The sequence below is a fragment of the Pezoporus flaviventris genome, unplaced genomic scaffold (assembly GCF_033815535.1).
Source record: "Pezoporus flaviventris isolate CSIRO_AGI_PZ_B2104156 unplaced genomic scaffold, CSIRO_AGI_Pfla_v1 ptg000130l, whole genome shotgun sequence".
Classification (NCBI taxonomy): domain Eukaryota; kingdom Metazoa; phylum Chordata; class Aves; order Psittaciformes; family Psittacidae; genus Pezoporus; species Pezoporus flaviventris.
Window position 1 is genome coordinate 1,340,001 of NW_026892678.1, and position 18,895 is coordinate 1,358,895.

Here is an 18,895-nt window from a genome sequence, read left to right on the forward strand (position 1 = left end):
TTAAATAAATGAAAACAAAAGGGTCACATATTCACTAGGAAGGATGATATGCACACTTGTTTTGGCTTTTGTTTCAAGGGGAACACAAGGCCTTTTGTAATGCATGTGAAAGAACCAGGATATTGTAAAACTAATGTACAAAGCCTGATAAGCATCACTGCATGAATTCATTTAGACACATTTAATGTCTAACTATTAACACTGGGCATGATCCACCAACCCATTTTAAAGCACAGCAGCCATCCTTTGTTTCTGCAGTCCTCCAAAACTGAAATGTAGCTATATCCCTCTCCCAAAAAGTCATGTGTGTTCTGCACTACTAATTCAGCTTCAGGATTTTTTTGATGGCAAAGATATACCAACAAAAACTTACTTCCAAACCCAAGTTTAAAAGACACCATTAAACTATTCAGTATACAGAGCACTCGGCAACAGGCAGAGACCTCTCACAAGTGCCTGATTCTTCAAAATCCTGAGCTGCCAGCTTCACATTCAACAGCTCTAGATACAGCCTTGGAGAAGCCTTGGTAATTGCAAGGTTTACAAGTTTTTTCTATGTTGGAATGGCAAGGTAGGATGTATGTTTCTAATTGCTAGTGGGTTTCCAAAACTGATTAATGTTGGCCTGGTTGAATGGTAAATCTCTCCGACTTCCACAGCAGTGCTTGACCAGAGAACCACTTCTAAAAAACAGAATCTGTCACCTTGCAGGTTTTCTTTTTAATGGTTTTATGAATTTCAACAAATAAGAAAGACATTTCCTTGGCTCAAAGTCTGCTGTATACTTTCCACTGCTGTTTAGCCATCTGTGACTGAATGAGCTCTTTCTTCCCCACCCTTTTCTCCATCTTCATTGCAGAAGGACTGGGATACAGGCAGTGCAATGTAAAGCACAGCATGCCAAGTTTCCACTAAAGCATTCACACCCAGCCAAGGGCCTGCTTCTTCTGATCCTCCTCAGGCAGGGACAGTTGCTGCAGGACCACAGCTTGCCATTTGCAATATGTAGCACTCAGTTTATTCCCAATACCTAAGTATAAAAGGATCAGAACATCAGGGTTGTGAATTAAGGCTTAAAGACGCTTTGCTTTTGTTGCATTCAGTTTCTAGAATTATTCCTCTGTTTTGCAATAGGTGAGTTGACAGTGAGGCAAGAAAAACAAACAAAACCCCACCAAAAAACTTCATAAACTTCTTGGGCTAGGTGGACAGAGATTAATTGAACCTTTACTTAAAATTACTGCAAGTAACAGTACATGAGAATGAAAGGCAAAATTGGTTCTCAGCAATAGAAAGAACATAGGGATGCTTATACCTACAGTATCCTATTCATTTATTTGACCTTTCCTTTTACAAATACCACTCAGACAAAAATTTCAGTTTTGCCAACAGCAGTTTTGTCTGTGGATAAAGAAATGTTTTTAAATGTTAAAATTACTACTGGAAAATATATTTTGCTAAGTGAGCAAAGGTGTCCCACAATATAGCACTTAGAGCATGCTTTGAACATAAGAACTCAAAGATAGATGTGTGTGCAGTCGAGATTGTATATACAGAAAGAGCTTCCTTCTTTTCTTTACTTCAGAGGTACATTACAGTGTGAATAAGCATCTAGAAATCACTCTTTTCTCTTGATCTTGAATACAGTATGCTTTCACAAAGTTCTAGGCAAAACAAAATTCTTCATTCCTGCCATGTAGATATCAAGGTTGCTGTCCTGCAATTTCTTGTATTTATATTCCTTGTTCTGTAACTGACACAAGAACTTGCTTGAAGAACCATCATAGGAAAAAATAGTGTTTCAAGATGTGCTGGTGGCTGCAAGAGTTATCCTGTGATCTGAATTCTCCCAAATTAAATATGACTGACAGATCAGTCAGCTAACAGATTCATCTGTAGGGGAGGGAACCAACAAAAAAACCTGCTTAGTTCTTCAATATTTTCACAATAGCACTTCCAATTTGAATTTCCTTCAAAGAATATTTTGCATTTAAAACCCACTTTGTTTTAAAAGCTTCTATGTGCTCCAGGAGAAAATTTTAACAAAAAATTTTAAATTAGTGATACTTCAGCTTGCTTTTATTCATAGCAGCAAATCAAAATGATACTGAAAACAAACAAACATAAATAGCTATCTCACACAAGAGCTGACTGTTCTGCAGACTTTACAGTGAAGATGGAGCCTTGATATAGGATCTTAGGCATACACCTGTAATACAAAGTTAAATCATATTTTAAACTAAACTTTCTAGTAAGGGTAGATGCTAACAAAAATAAGAGCTCTAAGGAAGGGGGCACTTCTCAATCCTGTGCTGTTAAAGCCTGTAAAAATTTAACCATCTCAGTTGGTTACCACATCTGTAACACATATACGGCAAAGCTTTGTCTTGAATGAATAAAAACACTTTGGCATACAACCATATCATAGTGGTAAGGTACATGCCTGAATATTCCTAAAAAATGCTCTCAGAGGTACTCTGTGAGCAGTATTATTCTGCAGAAGATGAAGGAGCACAAAGGCCCATTGTGCACACTAATGCAGAAAAATGAAATCAAATACCATTCCCAGCAAAAGCAGAGTGTCTTCTGAGCAAAGGCTACTAAGTGTGTCAGACTGCAGGATATTTTCTGCACATGGCTATTATGTTAAGACATACTGAGCATGTGTCACTTATAACCCTGTCCTGGTTGTAACATCACAGCTCCAGAAAGTCTGGTGCATCAATTCTTTGTATCAAATACTCACACTTCTCCTCTCAGCAAGCTGTCACTTTTCATTTGTAAGGAAGGTTAGAGTAAGTTATAATTAGTACTTGCTGCCCTGTCAACTAATTAAATGTAATAAAAAGCTTTCAGTGAGTTTAATTCTACCATGGTGTAATTACAGCTGAGTTTTGAATGCATGGTGCATGTATTATAGGTTTTGGTATGTGCCCCCCACCTTTTGTGACCTAACCCATCATATGATTAGTGGGTGGGCACTGTCAAAGACAACCATTTCAGACCTAAATACAAATCAACACCAATCCAGTCCTGTGCATTTTTAGAGGCACTACATCACCCTGTAGGGGTGAGAGTGGAAGTAAGGAAGAAGAGAAACAGGCAGCTAATTGCTTGCTTCCCCATTCTTCCTTTTCCCTTCAGGAGGCACCCTCGCTCAAATTCTTCCATCCACAAAGCTCCCACTGCTCTGAGCCTTTTTCATACTTTTTGTAAAGAAAAACATGGCTGAGATTTCAAACCCACTTCCAACCCCATCCCTTCGGCAGTCTGAGGGGCTTCCTGAGTACAGAAGCACCTTGTGCAACTGCCCTGTTTGCATGGTTTTGGAGCTAGCTCTGTTCCTCAAGAAGCCAGAGTTAGACCATACCACACTCAGGGGAGTAAGGATGACTGCTCAGGAGGCCTAGGGCTGGACAAAAGTGATGATGGAAACCATGTAATGCTTCAGCACATGGTTGATATAATTCCTTACTCTCCTAAGTATCTGGAAGAGCTATGAACACATTAAAAAAAAGGTGAAAAGCAGCCAGTCTTTAGATCAGCCAGGATGTTGGTAGTAACAGCTCTGGATAGTCAGTTGTGCCCACTGCATTCTTCACACTTTAATACTCGTACTCCTCATTGCTTGCCCCATCCCTGGAAACGTTCGAGGTCAGGCTGGACAGGGGTCTCAGCAATCTGATCTAGTTGAAGATGTCCCAGCTCATTGCAGGGGGCTTGGAACTAGATGACCTTTAAAGGTCCCTTCCAACCCAAACTGTTCTATGATTCTACGTAATGTAGGTACAATAAGCCCCCAAAATGAAGACATAATTAACTGAACAAAAATATAGCCTAAGAGAACCAATTAAAATGATGAAAACCTTTAATTTTATTTAAGTATAATTGTACGGACACGTGTATATACAAATACAGATTTTATGGGGCGGGGATTTTCGGTGTTTTTTATTGGGGTTTTTGTCTTATTTTGTTTTGTTTTAACATTTTCTCTTGAGTTCATATAATGTAAGCATTTCAAAACCAGCACTCAATGAATAAGTGCAAAGAAACTGCAAAGCAGGGCAGTACAAGCACAGGACCACACTGAGCTGGACTTTCATACCCAGATGCATACACAATGAGTGTGTTCAATGGGGTGTCAAGAGTAAGCATGGAAAGCAGATTTCACAGACTCATGGGTAACCTCCAACATGCCAGCATCTATTAAACTGTACAGACAATGGCAGCAAGCCTATTGTAGGGAGATTTGTCTCACATCTGAGAAGCTCAAGGGTGAATGCATGGGAAAAACTCAGTGATGCCAGACCAGAAACAGATCTGCCCATTCATAGCTCCAAATTAAAAAAGAAGGGTGGGAGAAGACGAAAGGCAGGAAAAGGGAAGAGAAGTGTGTAGGGTTGTACATTAAAACTGGTGATTACAAAATCCAAGCATAATGAAAGGAGGGGAAGAGTTAACACTCTAAGCCTCTGAAAGCAAATAAATCATTGCTCTCACAAGGCAATGGATTAAGCTCAATTTTGAGGGCTAGGGGTAGGAATCAACAGGTACAAATACAACCATTTTCCTTCCACAATTACATAGGAGAGGAAACAATCTACTTCACCTACTCTCAGTACCTCCCAAATTTGTTTCTAGTTCTTTTGGAACCAAGTACATACATACATCACACATGACACTAGCAAGTTCCTTTCTGGAAAAAACTATTCATGGAAACAAAACCAGAATGAAAAAAAAAAACCAACCAACAACCCAAAAACACCCCCCCCCCCCAAACAAAAAAAAAATAAAATGAAACAACAGAAAAGAAAAAAGAAACAAACAAACAACAACAACAACAAAAAAAACACAAAAAAAAAAAAAAAAGAAAAGAATTTCCATATCCCCAAAAAACCCTTTTGAAACAAAAATGATACAAAAGAACAAAAAAATAACACAGAAACCATAGGGCTCCAAAATCAGACCTTTAAACACTGAGGACGAAACACTGGTCATCAAGTCATGTTGTTCCAGGTCTTGACATTGTGAAGTCTTGCACTAGATGAATGATTTTCAAAGATGAGTCCTGTATGCTGCAGTGTCATGGCCACTTGTCTCTCAGTACTCAGCCATGATCACACTTGATGCTTCAAAGCTCTGTCTTGTAATCAACGCATGATTTTAATATCCTGAAAGTCTATTGTTCTCACTTACAAAAGACATAAGAATCAAATTAATACTTTATTATCAAACACTATATACAACAGAGGTTACTAATAATACAGAATTTAAAGAACATAGCTTTAAGTTTTACTTGTCTTTTCTTCACCGTCCAAGTAAGTACAGTACAAAACAATACTCTAAACTACCACGAAATGTTACCTTGTCTATTAAAGGATACACAGTATCCACTAAACTGACCAATCCCTATTTTCCCTGCTTCACATTGCAATGTCCTTGGCAGCCAGGAGTACAGGTCTCGGAAATAAGCAAGCCACCTAGGCTGAGGGAGAATCAGTCCCTCAGACTCGAGATGGGGCAGATAAAGGGGAAAGGAGCAGAAATCTCCATTAATTTGCACCAACATGTGTATTTAAAGCATACAGAAATATGAAATGCAACACAAAGCCCATCAGCGTTTATGTACTTGGTATGACTGGGATTGCCTGATGCCACTGAGTACCAAACTGACAGTGCCTGGTATGCTCAAAGCCACACCATGTCAGGCAGCTCAGGGATCTGCCCTGCATCACTCGTGGTGTTCCTCACCTACCTTACAGGATTCTGTGATAAAACAAAGGAGTGATTTTCACTAGGAGCACAACTAGTGACAATCCTTTGCTGTAGATAAACATATGTCTTGAACTCTGACATCATTCAGAGGCAAAGAATGAAAAATGAAGTCGCCATTTCTACATTAAATTGGCACTACTGGTATGACTGCCTGCAATTGCTATGAACAATTTTAATATGGTTACCAGTAATGTAATATTGTCTGTACTCTGGTTAATAACCCATTTGATAAGGTGCATTTTGATTCAGCTTACTTCATCAAAGCGTTTTCATTCCTGCCTACTGGAGATACTAGTGTGTGTACCATTCACAACCACATTAAAGAGAGAAACGTACCAGATAGATAGCCTGTAATGAGATGATGACTTCCCCTACTGTTTAGACTGCATATAATCTTACTGCGTGCTCTTCATACTAGAGGAAATTTCCTACGTTCCTCCTGTAAGCACAGGCCCTATACTAATGTTGTACAATATCAGGCAAGCCCAGATCATAGTTTAGCACTCACAAACCTCCCTTTACATCTTAAATTTATTTCCCCCTTTTCTTCTCTTTTGCATAGTGGGCTGCTTCAACTTCTGAAAAGCTTTTCTCCATTAAAAAGAAAAAAGCCGACGAAGTGCTGTCCATTAATGGTATTACTCAATTTTGTTACAGCAGACTTCAGAATTAATATAGAAAACTCTGATTTTGCTCGAACCCGGTTCATGTTTGTAACTCATTTAACATAATTATCACAGGTTTTGTTAGAAAAGCTTTGTTTCAGTCTTGGCCTGATATTTCCTAGATTATGCTTAGCAGTCCAAGATTCACAGCAGCCTAGCCAAAAAACATCCCAAGGCTTGCACTTCCTGGCAAATGACTTTTTAAAGTTCTGTGTTAGCCAAGGCTCAGATTCCTTAAACAGGGTCATTCCTAATTCCATCAAACAAGACAGTCCCATTTCCTAATTGCATCAAGGGTTACCACTTCTCTCACATGTTTAAATAGGACAAGCATATATACTTACTCTCAGCATGAAGTATATCTAAATAATGCACATTCTATTCTAGAGGATTTTTAAAAAAATATTTTGTTAAGTCTTTGGGAGCCCATCTAGTTTATCTCTGGCTGATAAACACGTTTCCTTTACTCTTCAAACTCTGCTGGAAGGGGAAAAGATAAAAAAATCAACACTTGAATTTGTAGTCCACTCTTCTTTTCTTTCCCCCCACCAAACAATGCTACTATTGTCCTGGCTTCTACATGTGGTTTGTTCTCATGATTGAGGAACTTGCAGGAGAGACAAATCAAGAGCACACTGGAGATCCTGTGTCATGAACACGTTTTCTCAGGCCACTTACATCCTCTCTTAGCATGTATTGACACCCAGAGCAGCATCCAAGGCTATCAGCTACTAAGTCAGTGCTGGGGAAGGTCACTTTATTCTCAAAAGTGCCTCTGCATTTCAAGAAAAAAATCGTAGCACCACGGTGATTTGTTTTAAAATAAAATAATCCGGTGTGCAATATCCCCTTAAAACGAAATAACAGAGGCACTCACACCCCCAGTGAAGTTTCCTAAATCCAACCTTTCCTTCTGTGCGCTAACATTCCTAAGTATGAACTTCTTCATCTCACCAAAAGACAGCATTTCTACTCTTGAGCACAAACTCTACTGTCAAAGATGTTTCAAGACAGTCCTGTAAGAAACACAGTCTTTCCCTTTCAGAAGCCTGTTCACTTAGAAACTCCTGGAGGAAATGGTGTTATATCTATTCTTAATATTTCCCCTCCAGTCCTGACATGGTGACACGCCGCCTTGCATGATCATCTTACAGTGCTGAATGAGAAGGCATAAATACTGTATCAGAGAAAAACTCTCTCAGGCTTTAACTCACTTTCCTTATCCTTCACTGACTGCATCTGCCACTGCTCTTCCTTGTCCACATATGGATGACACAGTGAGCTAACAGAGGTGACTTCTTACAGGAGAATGCAGAGGAAAATAAGAATCACTAGTGTCACTATCATAGTTTGGCATTTCCATTTGGAGTCCTTTTATTTATATGGAGGGGTTAAGAAAGTCAAGGGTAGGTAGGGGTGGGTGCTGAAGCTAGTTATCCCCTTCAAATTTTTGCTGAGTTCAGGCTAAAGGGAGAAGAAAAGGGAAAAAGGGAAAAATAACAATTTGACATCTGCAAAAACAATAAAGTCCCTTTCCTGGGATGATGAGTTAGGTGGATCTTTGATGTTCCAAGACCCTCTTATTTTCTGCGACAGGTTGCCGGAGCATACTGTGCTATAATATCAAAAGCATTGCCAGGAGGAACAACAGAGTTGCCAAAAGCCGGCTGGGTATCCTTGGTGTCTGTGCCGTGTTCTCGCCACGGGATGGTTCAGCTGACTCATGTACGGTATCATCTGTTCAAACATAAAGCATACATTCCAATGAGATTTTGCATCCTTAATAAACCCTCACTGAGCCGACAACTCTTAAGTAGATTTCAGTGCCTTTATGAAATAGGGCAATGAACCTTGTGCTGTCATTGACTTTCACAAGCGTGTAATACCTCATTATGTAACCAACCTGGGGCCAAGTCCTGCATTTCTTACTGGCAAAAGTCCCACGGAAGACCAGAGGAGCAGAAAGTAAGTCTGATTTCAGCACATTGAGGAATGAATGATTCCTCTTCTAATAAAACACTGTAGATCTAGGTTTGGATGGCTTATTAGATAGCAATGTCAATAGGGAGGCAGCTAAATAAAAACACCTGATTTTCAAAAGGCTTTGAAGAAGAGCTGCACATGCTCAGAATTAATTTCACAGTTAATCCCCTTACTGAGTTACAGATTTTGGGTCCTAAATTTGAAATGACAGCCTGTAAGCCCAGGCATATATTCCACTTCCACACATGAAATTTCCACTGAAGTGTACCACATCTGTGGATGTACAGGGGGTATAAGATCAGTCTCCCTTTCTCAAAAGAGAATTCTAAAGGCTAACACATGATAATCTCCAATTTTATAGAACATACTAAATCTGGAAAACCTCGCAGGTAACAGACTACCTTTTATGGTACACTCCCCCCCCCATTTATGTATATACTGCTAAAAATAATGGAAAAAAGAACCAGCTGAGTTAGGTAAACATACATTAGTGGCAGAAGAGAACACAGTAGCGAATACTAAATTTATGATACCAAATAAAGCTCTCTTTAGCTTTTGCTAACCAAAGATCAGCCTTAAAGCTACAGCTTGTAACATAAATGTTGGTAGGTGAAGTAAAATTCAACTTCAGTGCTGTTACAGGTATGATACTTTCCTCTGCAAAGTCTTCCATATCCACAGTTATCTAATTTGACTATTTACAAAGTAATCTGTCTGAAACTTGCCATAAAAATTCATCTCTGGATTTGTATTTTCTTAGTACCAAATAAATTAAATAAGCTAAACCTTTTCAGGAAGTATGAAGTGGCCTCAAAATTTATTCTTATTTTAGAGTGCCTAAGTTTCCAGGAAGATTAATAGTATCTCATTACTTAGTGTAATTAAACTCCCCCATTTTGCGAGATATGTTGATGTATCTGTGATGTATCTGTCTCATAGCTCCCATCTCAACAAACTGCACTGCCAGAATGGCCCTGGGTGAGAGCTTTGCAAGTCTGGTTAAAGGCTTGAGTCAGGACACTCAATATGACTGTCAAACGCTTGAGTCATGGGATCACCATGCTGCTTTGTTACTTCGCTTTAACTAGAAACAAGATCCCTTCTTTCATAACCTTGACACCTAGCACAAAAGCAGGTAGAGCACTTAGCACAATTTAAGTTAATAGGCTCTTCAGCCCCAGTTCAGTTACACAGAAAGATGCATAGCAATCTGGATTAGCGATTTATCACGTTTTTTTTTCTCAGTACTACAATCACATTAAGCTTACCAACAGGTCTTCAGGGCTGCTCAAGGCAAAAGTATGAAAAGCAAGCACTGATCAGCTGTAAATATATTCATACTTGTAAGAAAAGTACATCATCAGATGACAGTCCCACTGATGACAGTGGGAGAGGCTGGCTGGAATGACTGGTTACAGCTCTTCACCATGTACGGCAGGGAGACCTTACCAGGCACTTCAGCCCTGAGCAAGGCCCTTTCAGCGAATGTTGGCTACTGAAATGTTCCAGTTCCAGCAGCTGTGAGTACCAAAAGCTGTCTCGCATTTCACTTCTGAATTACACTTCTGTGCTTTGGTGACAGTGCAACGAGAGTACAGTATTTCACAAAAGCAGGTCCTAATTAAATCATACTCTAAGAAGTTACGAGGAAAAAATATCCCTATTGTAACTGTTAACTCTTCTTTTATATATATATATATATATATATATATATATATATACAGAGAGAGAGTCAGTTCTTCCTGATTTGAAAATATTTACTCACTGCTGATGAAGTAAAACTGCAGAGGAAAATGATATACACCTTTCACCTCTTGCATCACCAACAGAATTGGAAATAAACCTGAATTTGCAATGTCGAATGTCGAAGGCTTGGTCCTAATTACATTCATGAGTCAGCACTAAAACACAATAGGGCAAAACTAGTGTAAAGCAGTAATAAATTCTCATTCACTTTGACTATAAGATACTGCAATGACAGGAACATGGGCTACTGTTAAAAAAAAAAAAATTAACAAAAGATTACTTATTTTACATGAAAAATATGGCGATCTTCTGTGGTGCCATTTTTTAAAGCCATTCTTCATAGGGGAATTAATTTTTATGTAACATTAATGGGTTCCTTTCCAGAAATCATCTGGGTTTTCTGTCAGCGCAGTCCCAAGGTTTCTGCACTTGTACATTAGAGCATTTGGTTAATCTGTGTTCTCAAAATCATATACAAATATGATTTTCCTTGGAGGTGCAGAGTTGTAACACTGCACAATCTTTAATGCCTGGGGAAAAGGTACTGCTTTATTTTTAACACTGAAGGCAAGTGATGAAGGGTACAAAATTTGTGCTTAAAACCTGGAAGATCACTGCTGAAGACTAGGAATGCAGCAGAAATTAGAAAAAAGTATTTCAACTGCCATGAATTTTCTTGATCACGTAGCTTTACATCATATGCTTCAGGTATAGATTTTCCAGGTATGCACAGCTACAATTTTTGTTTAGTGACATTTTATTTTTATTATTAAGGATGAAAAGAGGGGGAGGACAGGAATAGGCCAATTACTTTTAATCTCTTCTGAAACAAGCGTGATCTCTATAGACCATTTTCCTATAAATTCCTGAACTGACCAGTGTAATTACAAGTGTTCAAAAATTACACAAATTGTGATTCTTAAAAGAAAGGTGATAGTAAGTAATCTGCTGAACATGACCCTCTTGCCTCCCAGTTCTTCTGTCTACTGTGGAAGTCAGTGGCAGGCTAGGGGAGAGCACAGAAGCAGAAGATGCATGTCAGGAGCAGGTAAATTAGTACATGACACAGATCACATGCAACAAGGTCCACCAAGGTAGTGGTAAGTTTAATAACCTAATAATAGAAAAGTGTGACAGCTGTTGGCAGATCTAGGAACGACTGATTATCTAATGATGACTGGTGCAAATAATAATGCAAATAGATACTGATGTCAGGAGTGGAAACTTTCTGCTACCAAACCTTCTCATTAAATCTATTATTTCCCACTGGTAACAAAAGCAGTATTTCATCTCAGACTGCAAGATGCACTTTGTATGACTTTTGTTCGCTGGTTTGCCTACTGCTTTCTAACAATATGATTTTGTGATGGTGCTAGTTAGGTATAGCCATTCAATGGGAAGTGAGCAGCACTGCTGGTAAGAAAAATGTTTAACAAGTTTGCTAAAATAAGGCATATAACACTCAGATGATCTGTTTTGCAAACCAGTTAACAGGAGAAATGCACATCAATTCACCCAAGTTCACCAAATCACAAAACACACAGAAGTGAATTGAATTCCTAGATTCATAGGTTACTTAGAGGTAGTGAAAAATCATCCTAATGCTTTCTGTAAAAGAATGCTCTTAAGAAATGTACAAATATATCTTAATATAAATGCACTCTCCTTGCATCTAACTTTGCTTAGAGAACATCTTTGATTCTAAAACCTGAAATTTTTATGAGAGTTCCAAAAAGTCTCTTAAAAGAAAAGTAATAAAATCTATTGTGTACCAATAAGTAAATCATTCAAACTGGATGACTTGTGGAAGCATTATTTATACTTCTGTATAAATAATGACTTTTAGTTAAAGAAAATGCAACTAACAGAAAAAAAATATGTTGCTTCATACCAAAGAGGAAGTCTCTTTCAAATAGTATTGGGGGGGGGGGGGGGGGGAAGAAATACTGGTAATCTGTTTGTCACAGTATGTACTAAATGGTTTGTGTGTAATTCTTTTCTGGTATATTTTGGGGTTTTTAGAACTATGTATATTAATTATTGAGGCTTGAATAAAAAGTGTGAGTAATATGTAGGTACATATAAAATGAACAGTTAGTACTACTATTCCAAATATTCTTCCTACATATACACCTAATTTTAATGTCATGAGTCATCTCATTCAACTTGGTGGGATTACTCACACCCCTAGAACTAAAAATGCTTCTATCTGTCATAAATCTAAGCTATACAAACCATATACATGCACTTTTCGCACAGGAAACACATTAGCTTGTGATGGTGGAGGTTAATGTAAATTGCCCTAGGCTATTGAAGGGCTCTTATCATAGCAAGAATTATTCTTATCCCTAAGGAGTGTTTTGCAAATAAAAGGGATAAAAAAGCTGCCCAAAACTTAAATTTGATTCACTAAAAACAGGATAGGAATTTATAGATATTAAGAGTGTGTGTGTTTGTGTGCATACATGTAAAAAATTATACTTTGCCTAACCAAATATACATAAAAATATATATAATTTTAAAGGACTAATTGCTTACTTACACAGTCAGATGCATACCTATTTCATACACTAGCATGAAATAAGGAGTGGTTCTGTTTTTCTGAAAGTCTTTTGAAAGCACATAATAAATGAAGTTGTGCCCATTGACTATTTCTAACACTTTGTGCTCAGTTAGTAAAGAGAGTTTTGCCGATGAGCTGGGGTTTTGGCTTGAATGGGCCAGTGACTTCAGAGACTGGAAAAAATTTTACACTGGCACATACCATATTTTATTAAACCACATCACCTAAAAAACAAATCAAGCAACATTTTCCTCCCCTGCATTAAACAACGATACAGGAAAGCATAAGCGATATTAGCACTGCTAGAAATGTTCAAAAGTGGAGCAGCTGTACCATGCAAAGCATGCAGAGAGAAGGGGAAAAAAAGTACTGAAGCACCAGAGGGATACACGCATTTGTTAAAAGAGATTCTCTAAGCATACTAACCTGCTGGTTCTAATGAATTTTCTACTTTGTCGTTAACATCGAAAACACGATCATGAACACCTATAGTTTTCATACAGCTGTCTATAACAAAAATAGAGATAACAGCCAAATATGTTAGTGAGACACCCTTAAACTCCCCACTTTCCTTTTTTCCTCTCTTTTGTCTTTCAATTTAGTATACATAGTTAAGCATATTTATATTTTAAACTCTGTGGCACTTGACCAAATGCCAGTATAGCCTTCCACTTGCACAACAGTCTAAGAAACAACAAGTTAGCAACTGTCATATAATTAAAACCAAGCTTTATGAAAAATGATAAGAAAATACGATGAAAATCATAGCACAAATATTGCTATACAGAACAGATACACAAGATTTAACAGTAAAATAAGATTTACTGCTGTTTACTAGACCACACAGTAAAGCAAGCTACCCTCGGAAGCTTAATCTGAAGAACTTACTTGCTGGTCGCACAAAGACCTTAAGCTTTAGACAGGATCTCCTTCCATTATCTGGGATTGCAGAAGCTGTAAATGGGAAAGAAGGAAAGACGTGGAAAAGTAAGAAAGTGAAAATTAAAATCATTTTTTGTGCTAAAATAAAATATCCTTTACCTCCCCTTCATCCGAATGGCTGGAGACATTTCAGACTGATGGTAAGGACTTCGAGTGCATAAAATATTTTGATTATGAAAAGCAGGGAAAGAACTTCACAATTTATTCTAATCCCTTTTTTGATTATTTTACATAGAAGAAGTGAAGCACATGGTATTGTCAATGTTTCATTATCTCCTTTCACCTTTCCACATTTTTTTCTCAAGAGGATGTTTTAATATGGTTTCTGCCGTAATGCAGGTGTCTGCTCTGAAAAATTACACTTCAAAATAATTAAGATCACTTAGAGAAAAGCTAGTCTTGGCTTCAACAATCTAAAAAGAGATGAAAAATCAAAGTGATACTGAAGGTGACAATGCTAAAAATAGAACTATGTATATACTCCCAACAAAAGTAGAAAAACATGCCACTAAACTAATATGTCAAAGTCAGCCTCCATGTTCCAATACATCTGCCTTTGTTGAGAAAAGACATTGCTTCGGTCAAAACATGATTCCCCATATTCCATTAACTAACAAACCAAAACCAGCTTATTCCTTCTTTCTGTCCTACCTCATAATTGTCCATTCAAAGTTTTTCATTTTAAGAGTACTTACTGACAAAAAGTGAAAACATAATGTCCAATGCAAAAGATCATACACATAAGACTACTGTCAGCACCTAGTTATTTCCCAGGAATACATGTTGCTGTGAAAACTTCCTTTCTAGAACTATGCTTGCCTCAAAAGGCATGATTATAGAGAAATGTGCCTGCCTGTCACCACAGACTGGATTCCTTAGTGTATTATCTGCCAATCTGAACACACTGGTAACTTTCACCAGTGTCTGCAATTTTGAAATTGTACATTGGCATCCAAGAAACTTGACCTGGGCATCCAGATTTTCATTTCTGAGAAACTGTTCACATCCATGTTTTTTTACCCTCACAAAAAACCTCAAAAGCTATAGTTGAAAATGTTGCCTGCAGCACTATAAAGTAATTTTTGTTTCATTACATAGTCTCCCCTATAACTAAAAAAGCTATGTATTAAGGCAGAATAAGTTGGTTTTTGTAGCAAATGGCAACTATTGGAAACTGTCATGACCTACAAAAGATGATTGGGCTGGCAAGATGCTAGTTTGTTCTGTTTATCACTGTTTCATCTATTTTTTCTTAATTTTGTCCAGTTTGTGACAATAACAAAATGTTTTTTACACAGACACGATCTCATTGTCTTCATGCTCATCTTACACTTGAAGGGCTCCCCAACCAGCTAGAAATAAATTCCCTTCATCTTTGATGATGTGCTTCCAAGACAGATGTCAGCTTTTTCCTAGAAAACCTTGCCAAGAACTAGAAAATTCAGTACAAACACAAAAAAGGAGCAAAGTAAAGAGTCCAGTACAGCTAATGCCATGGGTCTGCACCTGTTGGGAAGTGCTTGAAAAATTGCTTCCCTCTTTTAATCAAAAGACAAAAGTGTGTAGAAATGATATTTCCCCTTCACAATGACAAGCAGTAAAGAAGTGTTAACAGCTGGCATTGCTATAGGCTCTTACTAAATCAAAATCAGAAAAACTGTCATTAATGACATTTACAGTAACTGGTGTGTTATTTAGGGCACAATATTTGCACTCTGTAGTTATACTCAGGAAATTGTGTCCTTTCTGTGGCTCTGATTGAATATATGCAACTGGCTAAATACTTCACTCAGACTAAACAGACATCTTGAAAGATAAGAATTATATAGTCATTACAATATTACTAGCATGAAGGTGGAAATAACATTTCCAACATTAGCCAAAATAGAGTCCCTACAGTAATTTTATCACTAACAGATTCTTCTGTTCAGAAATTATTTCAGAAGTGCATCATGAAACACACTTATTTAAAGGGAAGTTTTAGCTTTGATGCTTACATACTGTTGTTAATGTCCGTAAGATAAGCATGCTTTGCTCACTGCTGTTTATTAGAATAATCTGTTAGCCAGTAACTAACAAGGATACCACTGACTAGCTAAGATAGTGAGGAGGTAATAATATTCTGTCTGGAAAACCAGAAAATTAATGTTCTCTACATTTAAGTTTATATGTGTACATAATATTTGCACACATTAAAGAGCAAACAGTGCTAGTGATTGGCCATGATAAATGCTCCATCTCCAGCAGTGTTCAAGGCCAGGTTAGACAGTGTCTTGGGCGACATGGTCTAGTATGAGGCACCCCTGTCCATGGGCCTAGGGAAGTTGGAACTAGATGATCTTAAGGTCCTTTCCAATCCTAACTATTCTATGAGTCCATGTTTTTTGGAACAAAAACACTAAAATCCATTCCCTACTTATTTTTTTTCCAGCAGTCCTCTGGGTTGCAGCTACAAATTATACCACAAACTGCAGTCCTATTGCAACCATAGCACTTGCATTTAAATCATCATCCCAGAAATGGACAGTTTTAGCAATAAGTATGAAAAGGTGCTTTTTACCTTTCTAGGAAAATTATGTATTGTCGATGTTTGCAATAAACCCAGAAAGATTCCTCTTTAATATTTTTTTTACTCTTTCAGAAGGAATAATAATGAATTAAAAAAAAAAAAACACCAAAAAAAAACAAAACAAGTGACATCATATTGTTCTGTTATCTCTACCTCAACAACCAAGACTGAGGCTGATGTAGGAATACATTGCAATCTCTTCCACTTCCCTGAGAAGTTAACTATTTGCTAAGATGCATGACTGCCATCAATTGTTTTTATTTCCTTTCTCCTTCTCCCTCCCTCCCTTTCTTCTTTTCATCTTAAAAGAAAAAGCAAAGACCAATTTTAGTTTTTCCCTTAAGATCAGATATATTACCCACACAGAAGAGTCAGGAAAGGCAAAAGATTGCTTCCCTTTGTTAGCTGGGATCTGCTAAAAGGTGCTTCCCAGGTTAAGCATTGCTGTTGCTACATTCCACTGAAATGAGCTATAGTATAAGAAAAGATGGCCTTTCTAGGACATACTAAGAGAACTTCATTCTCCTTTCGGCACAAAACCAGGCAAGCTCCTAAGGCTTTGGTATACGGCTTTTCCATTTGCCCATTTTAAAGGTGATATTAGCTGTAAAATAGAGGCTAGTTCTGGGAGCAGGAAGTCTCTGATGTTAATGGAACCCATCTCAAGAAACATTTTCCACTTCAAAAGCCAAAATTCCCAAGGGAAAAAAAAAAGGTAGTTGAAGTCCTGCTGTAAAACAACAACAACAAAAAAACCAAACAAAACGAAAAACCCCAAAACCCAGCTTTGAAAAGAAGATCTCTAATAATGAGCAAAAGAGATTATATCCTCTTTTTTTTTTCATGAATGATATTAGAATAGAAAAGGTCTGACTGTTTAGTCTGTGTCAGGAAGAACCACAATGGAAAACAGAAAAAGAACTCTTCAGTGTGACTAGTTCTTATACGTCATCACAATTCCTATGATACTTCACTCCTTCCTGGCTCTACCTCAGCTTTACCAGCAACTTCATGACAATTTCATGGTTCTCTCTTTTAAAGAATATGTTTCAGACTTTACAGTTACACAAAGACTTGGGGTTAGAGGGAAGTGTACAACAAAATCCCTCTGAAATCACAAGATACAAGAAAATACCTCAGTGATTATAAACATAACTGGTTTGGTGCCTCTTTTTTTTTTCTTTTTAATAGGAAAATTACATGATTTAGAAGAAATTCAAGTAATGATGTGTGTACTCATGAGATGAATATTCTGCATCCATTAACTGAACTACAAAAAATTCCTTGCAATGAGCTACTGCACACAGGACTAGATCTAAGCTGGATCCAAAAATGGCCCATTAACACCAAATTAGATAAGAAAATTTCTCTTTTCTGAACTACTTCCTCTTGTAATGAAAGGGGAGTGAAGAAAATTAATCTCTCCTCATCTAGAACCAAACCATAAATATTTCAGTATTTGCTAGCTATATTTAAATGGGGGGGGGGGGGGGGGGGGGGGATATCCAGCTCCTTTCATCCCACTCCTAAGCAGTTCTCTGCTAGAAAACACAGGGTACAGTATTAATATAGCATATAGCATATAGAAAACAGGTTAGGTCCTTCCTCAGACTGATACGGTTTAGCAGGGCTATTCAACGGCTGCAGGAAGCCACAAACAGAGAACAGAAAGTGACGCAGAGAACAAAAAGTGACACACAGAGAAATAGCATGGGTTTTTTATTTCCCCAACAATATTGGAGTGAAATTTATTATGTTAAATCCCCCAAACTCCTAAAAATGCCATCAATATATGGCCCAATAACCTAAAAAGATAGGTAATTGAAAACTAAATATACAAAAAAGAATAACTATTAAAAGCCCCAAAATAACTTGGTTATAATGGCTTGCTAGTCATGTGACTAAAGCTGTAATTAAGTATTTCCTTTCCTAAGACAGGCAGCAGTTTGGCTGGGAACTATCTCAGCCTCTGTTTCTAAGCTAAGAACAATTTACTAAGATGCCACATACGGGAAGTGTTTCCACCATTCCATTTACTGATATTCACATGTAATCAGTGGTTTCCTCTTTTTGTCTCATTGCACATTCTTAGCTTTCTAATTACAGCATTGCATCTTTTCTTCAAACACAAGTTCTGATATTAAAAAAAAAAAAAAAAAAAGCAACTCAAGTCCTCATTTAGCACTACAAATATATTTAATATCCCAGGCACAACCCACTATGGACCAACCCTATTAGAGAGCAAAACTGGAAACATTCAGTGTACAAATAGCTCTCCATTTACCTAAGTCACTCAGATAGCACTTCTGTTTTAGAAAGGGCAGACACAAAAGAGCAGAAACTTTTTCCTTACACAGAATTGCAACACCCCCAAGCCCTGACATAGCATGATGCAGCTATTGTGCAGATGACAACTCTTGATGTTTTGTATTTCAAGTTTCTATTACCAGCTCATCTGGAGTATTCTCAGAAGAATTATAAAGCAGTGTTCATTAAATACTGTGGAGGCAAGACTGTTCTCACTGTTTCAAGAAACTGTGATGAATGCTTTTTTCTGGCCTCTGCTAAGATGTCTAGAAACAGGGTCTCCTTGTGGAGAAGATCTGAGATATCACACCAACATCTCACTTCAGTTCACTGCAGATATACTAC

General features: G+C 37.6%; 1 protein-coding gene across 2 annotated transcripts in view; it reads right to left on the bottom strand.

The window, feature by feature from the left end:
- Positions 1-5,204: 5,204 nt before the first annotated feature.
- Positions 5,205-18,895, bottom strand: part of EFNA5 (ephrin A5) — a 210,704-nt gene continuing 197,013 nt past the window's right edge. Inside the window, exons 3-5 of one of the 2 annotated variants that reach the window (XM_061478700.1) lie at positions 13,621-13,686; positions 13,159-13,239; positions 5,205-8,177 (exon numbers count right to left, since the gene is read on the bottom strand). In XM_061478700.1, the coding sequence (XP_061334684.1) occupies positions 8,056-8,177; positions 13,159-13,239; positions 13,621-13,686 (269 nt within the window). In that variant the 3' untranslated portion in view covers positions 5,205-8,055. The remainder of the gene's footprint in view (positions 8,178-13,158; positions 13,240-13,620; positions 13,687-18,895) is intronic. The other variant, XM_061478701.1, reaches the window with a different exon arrangement.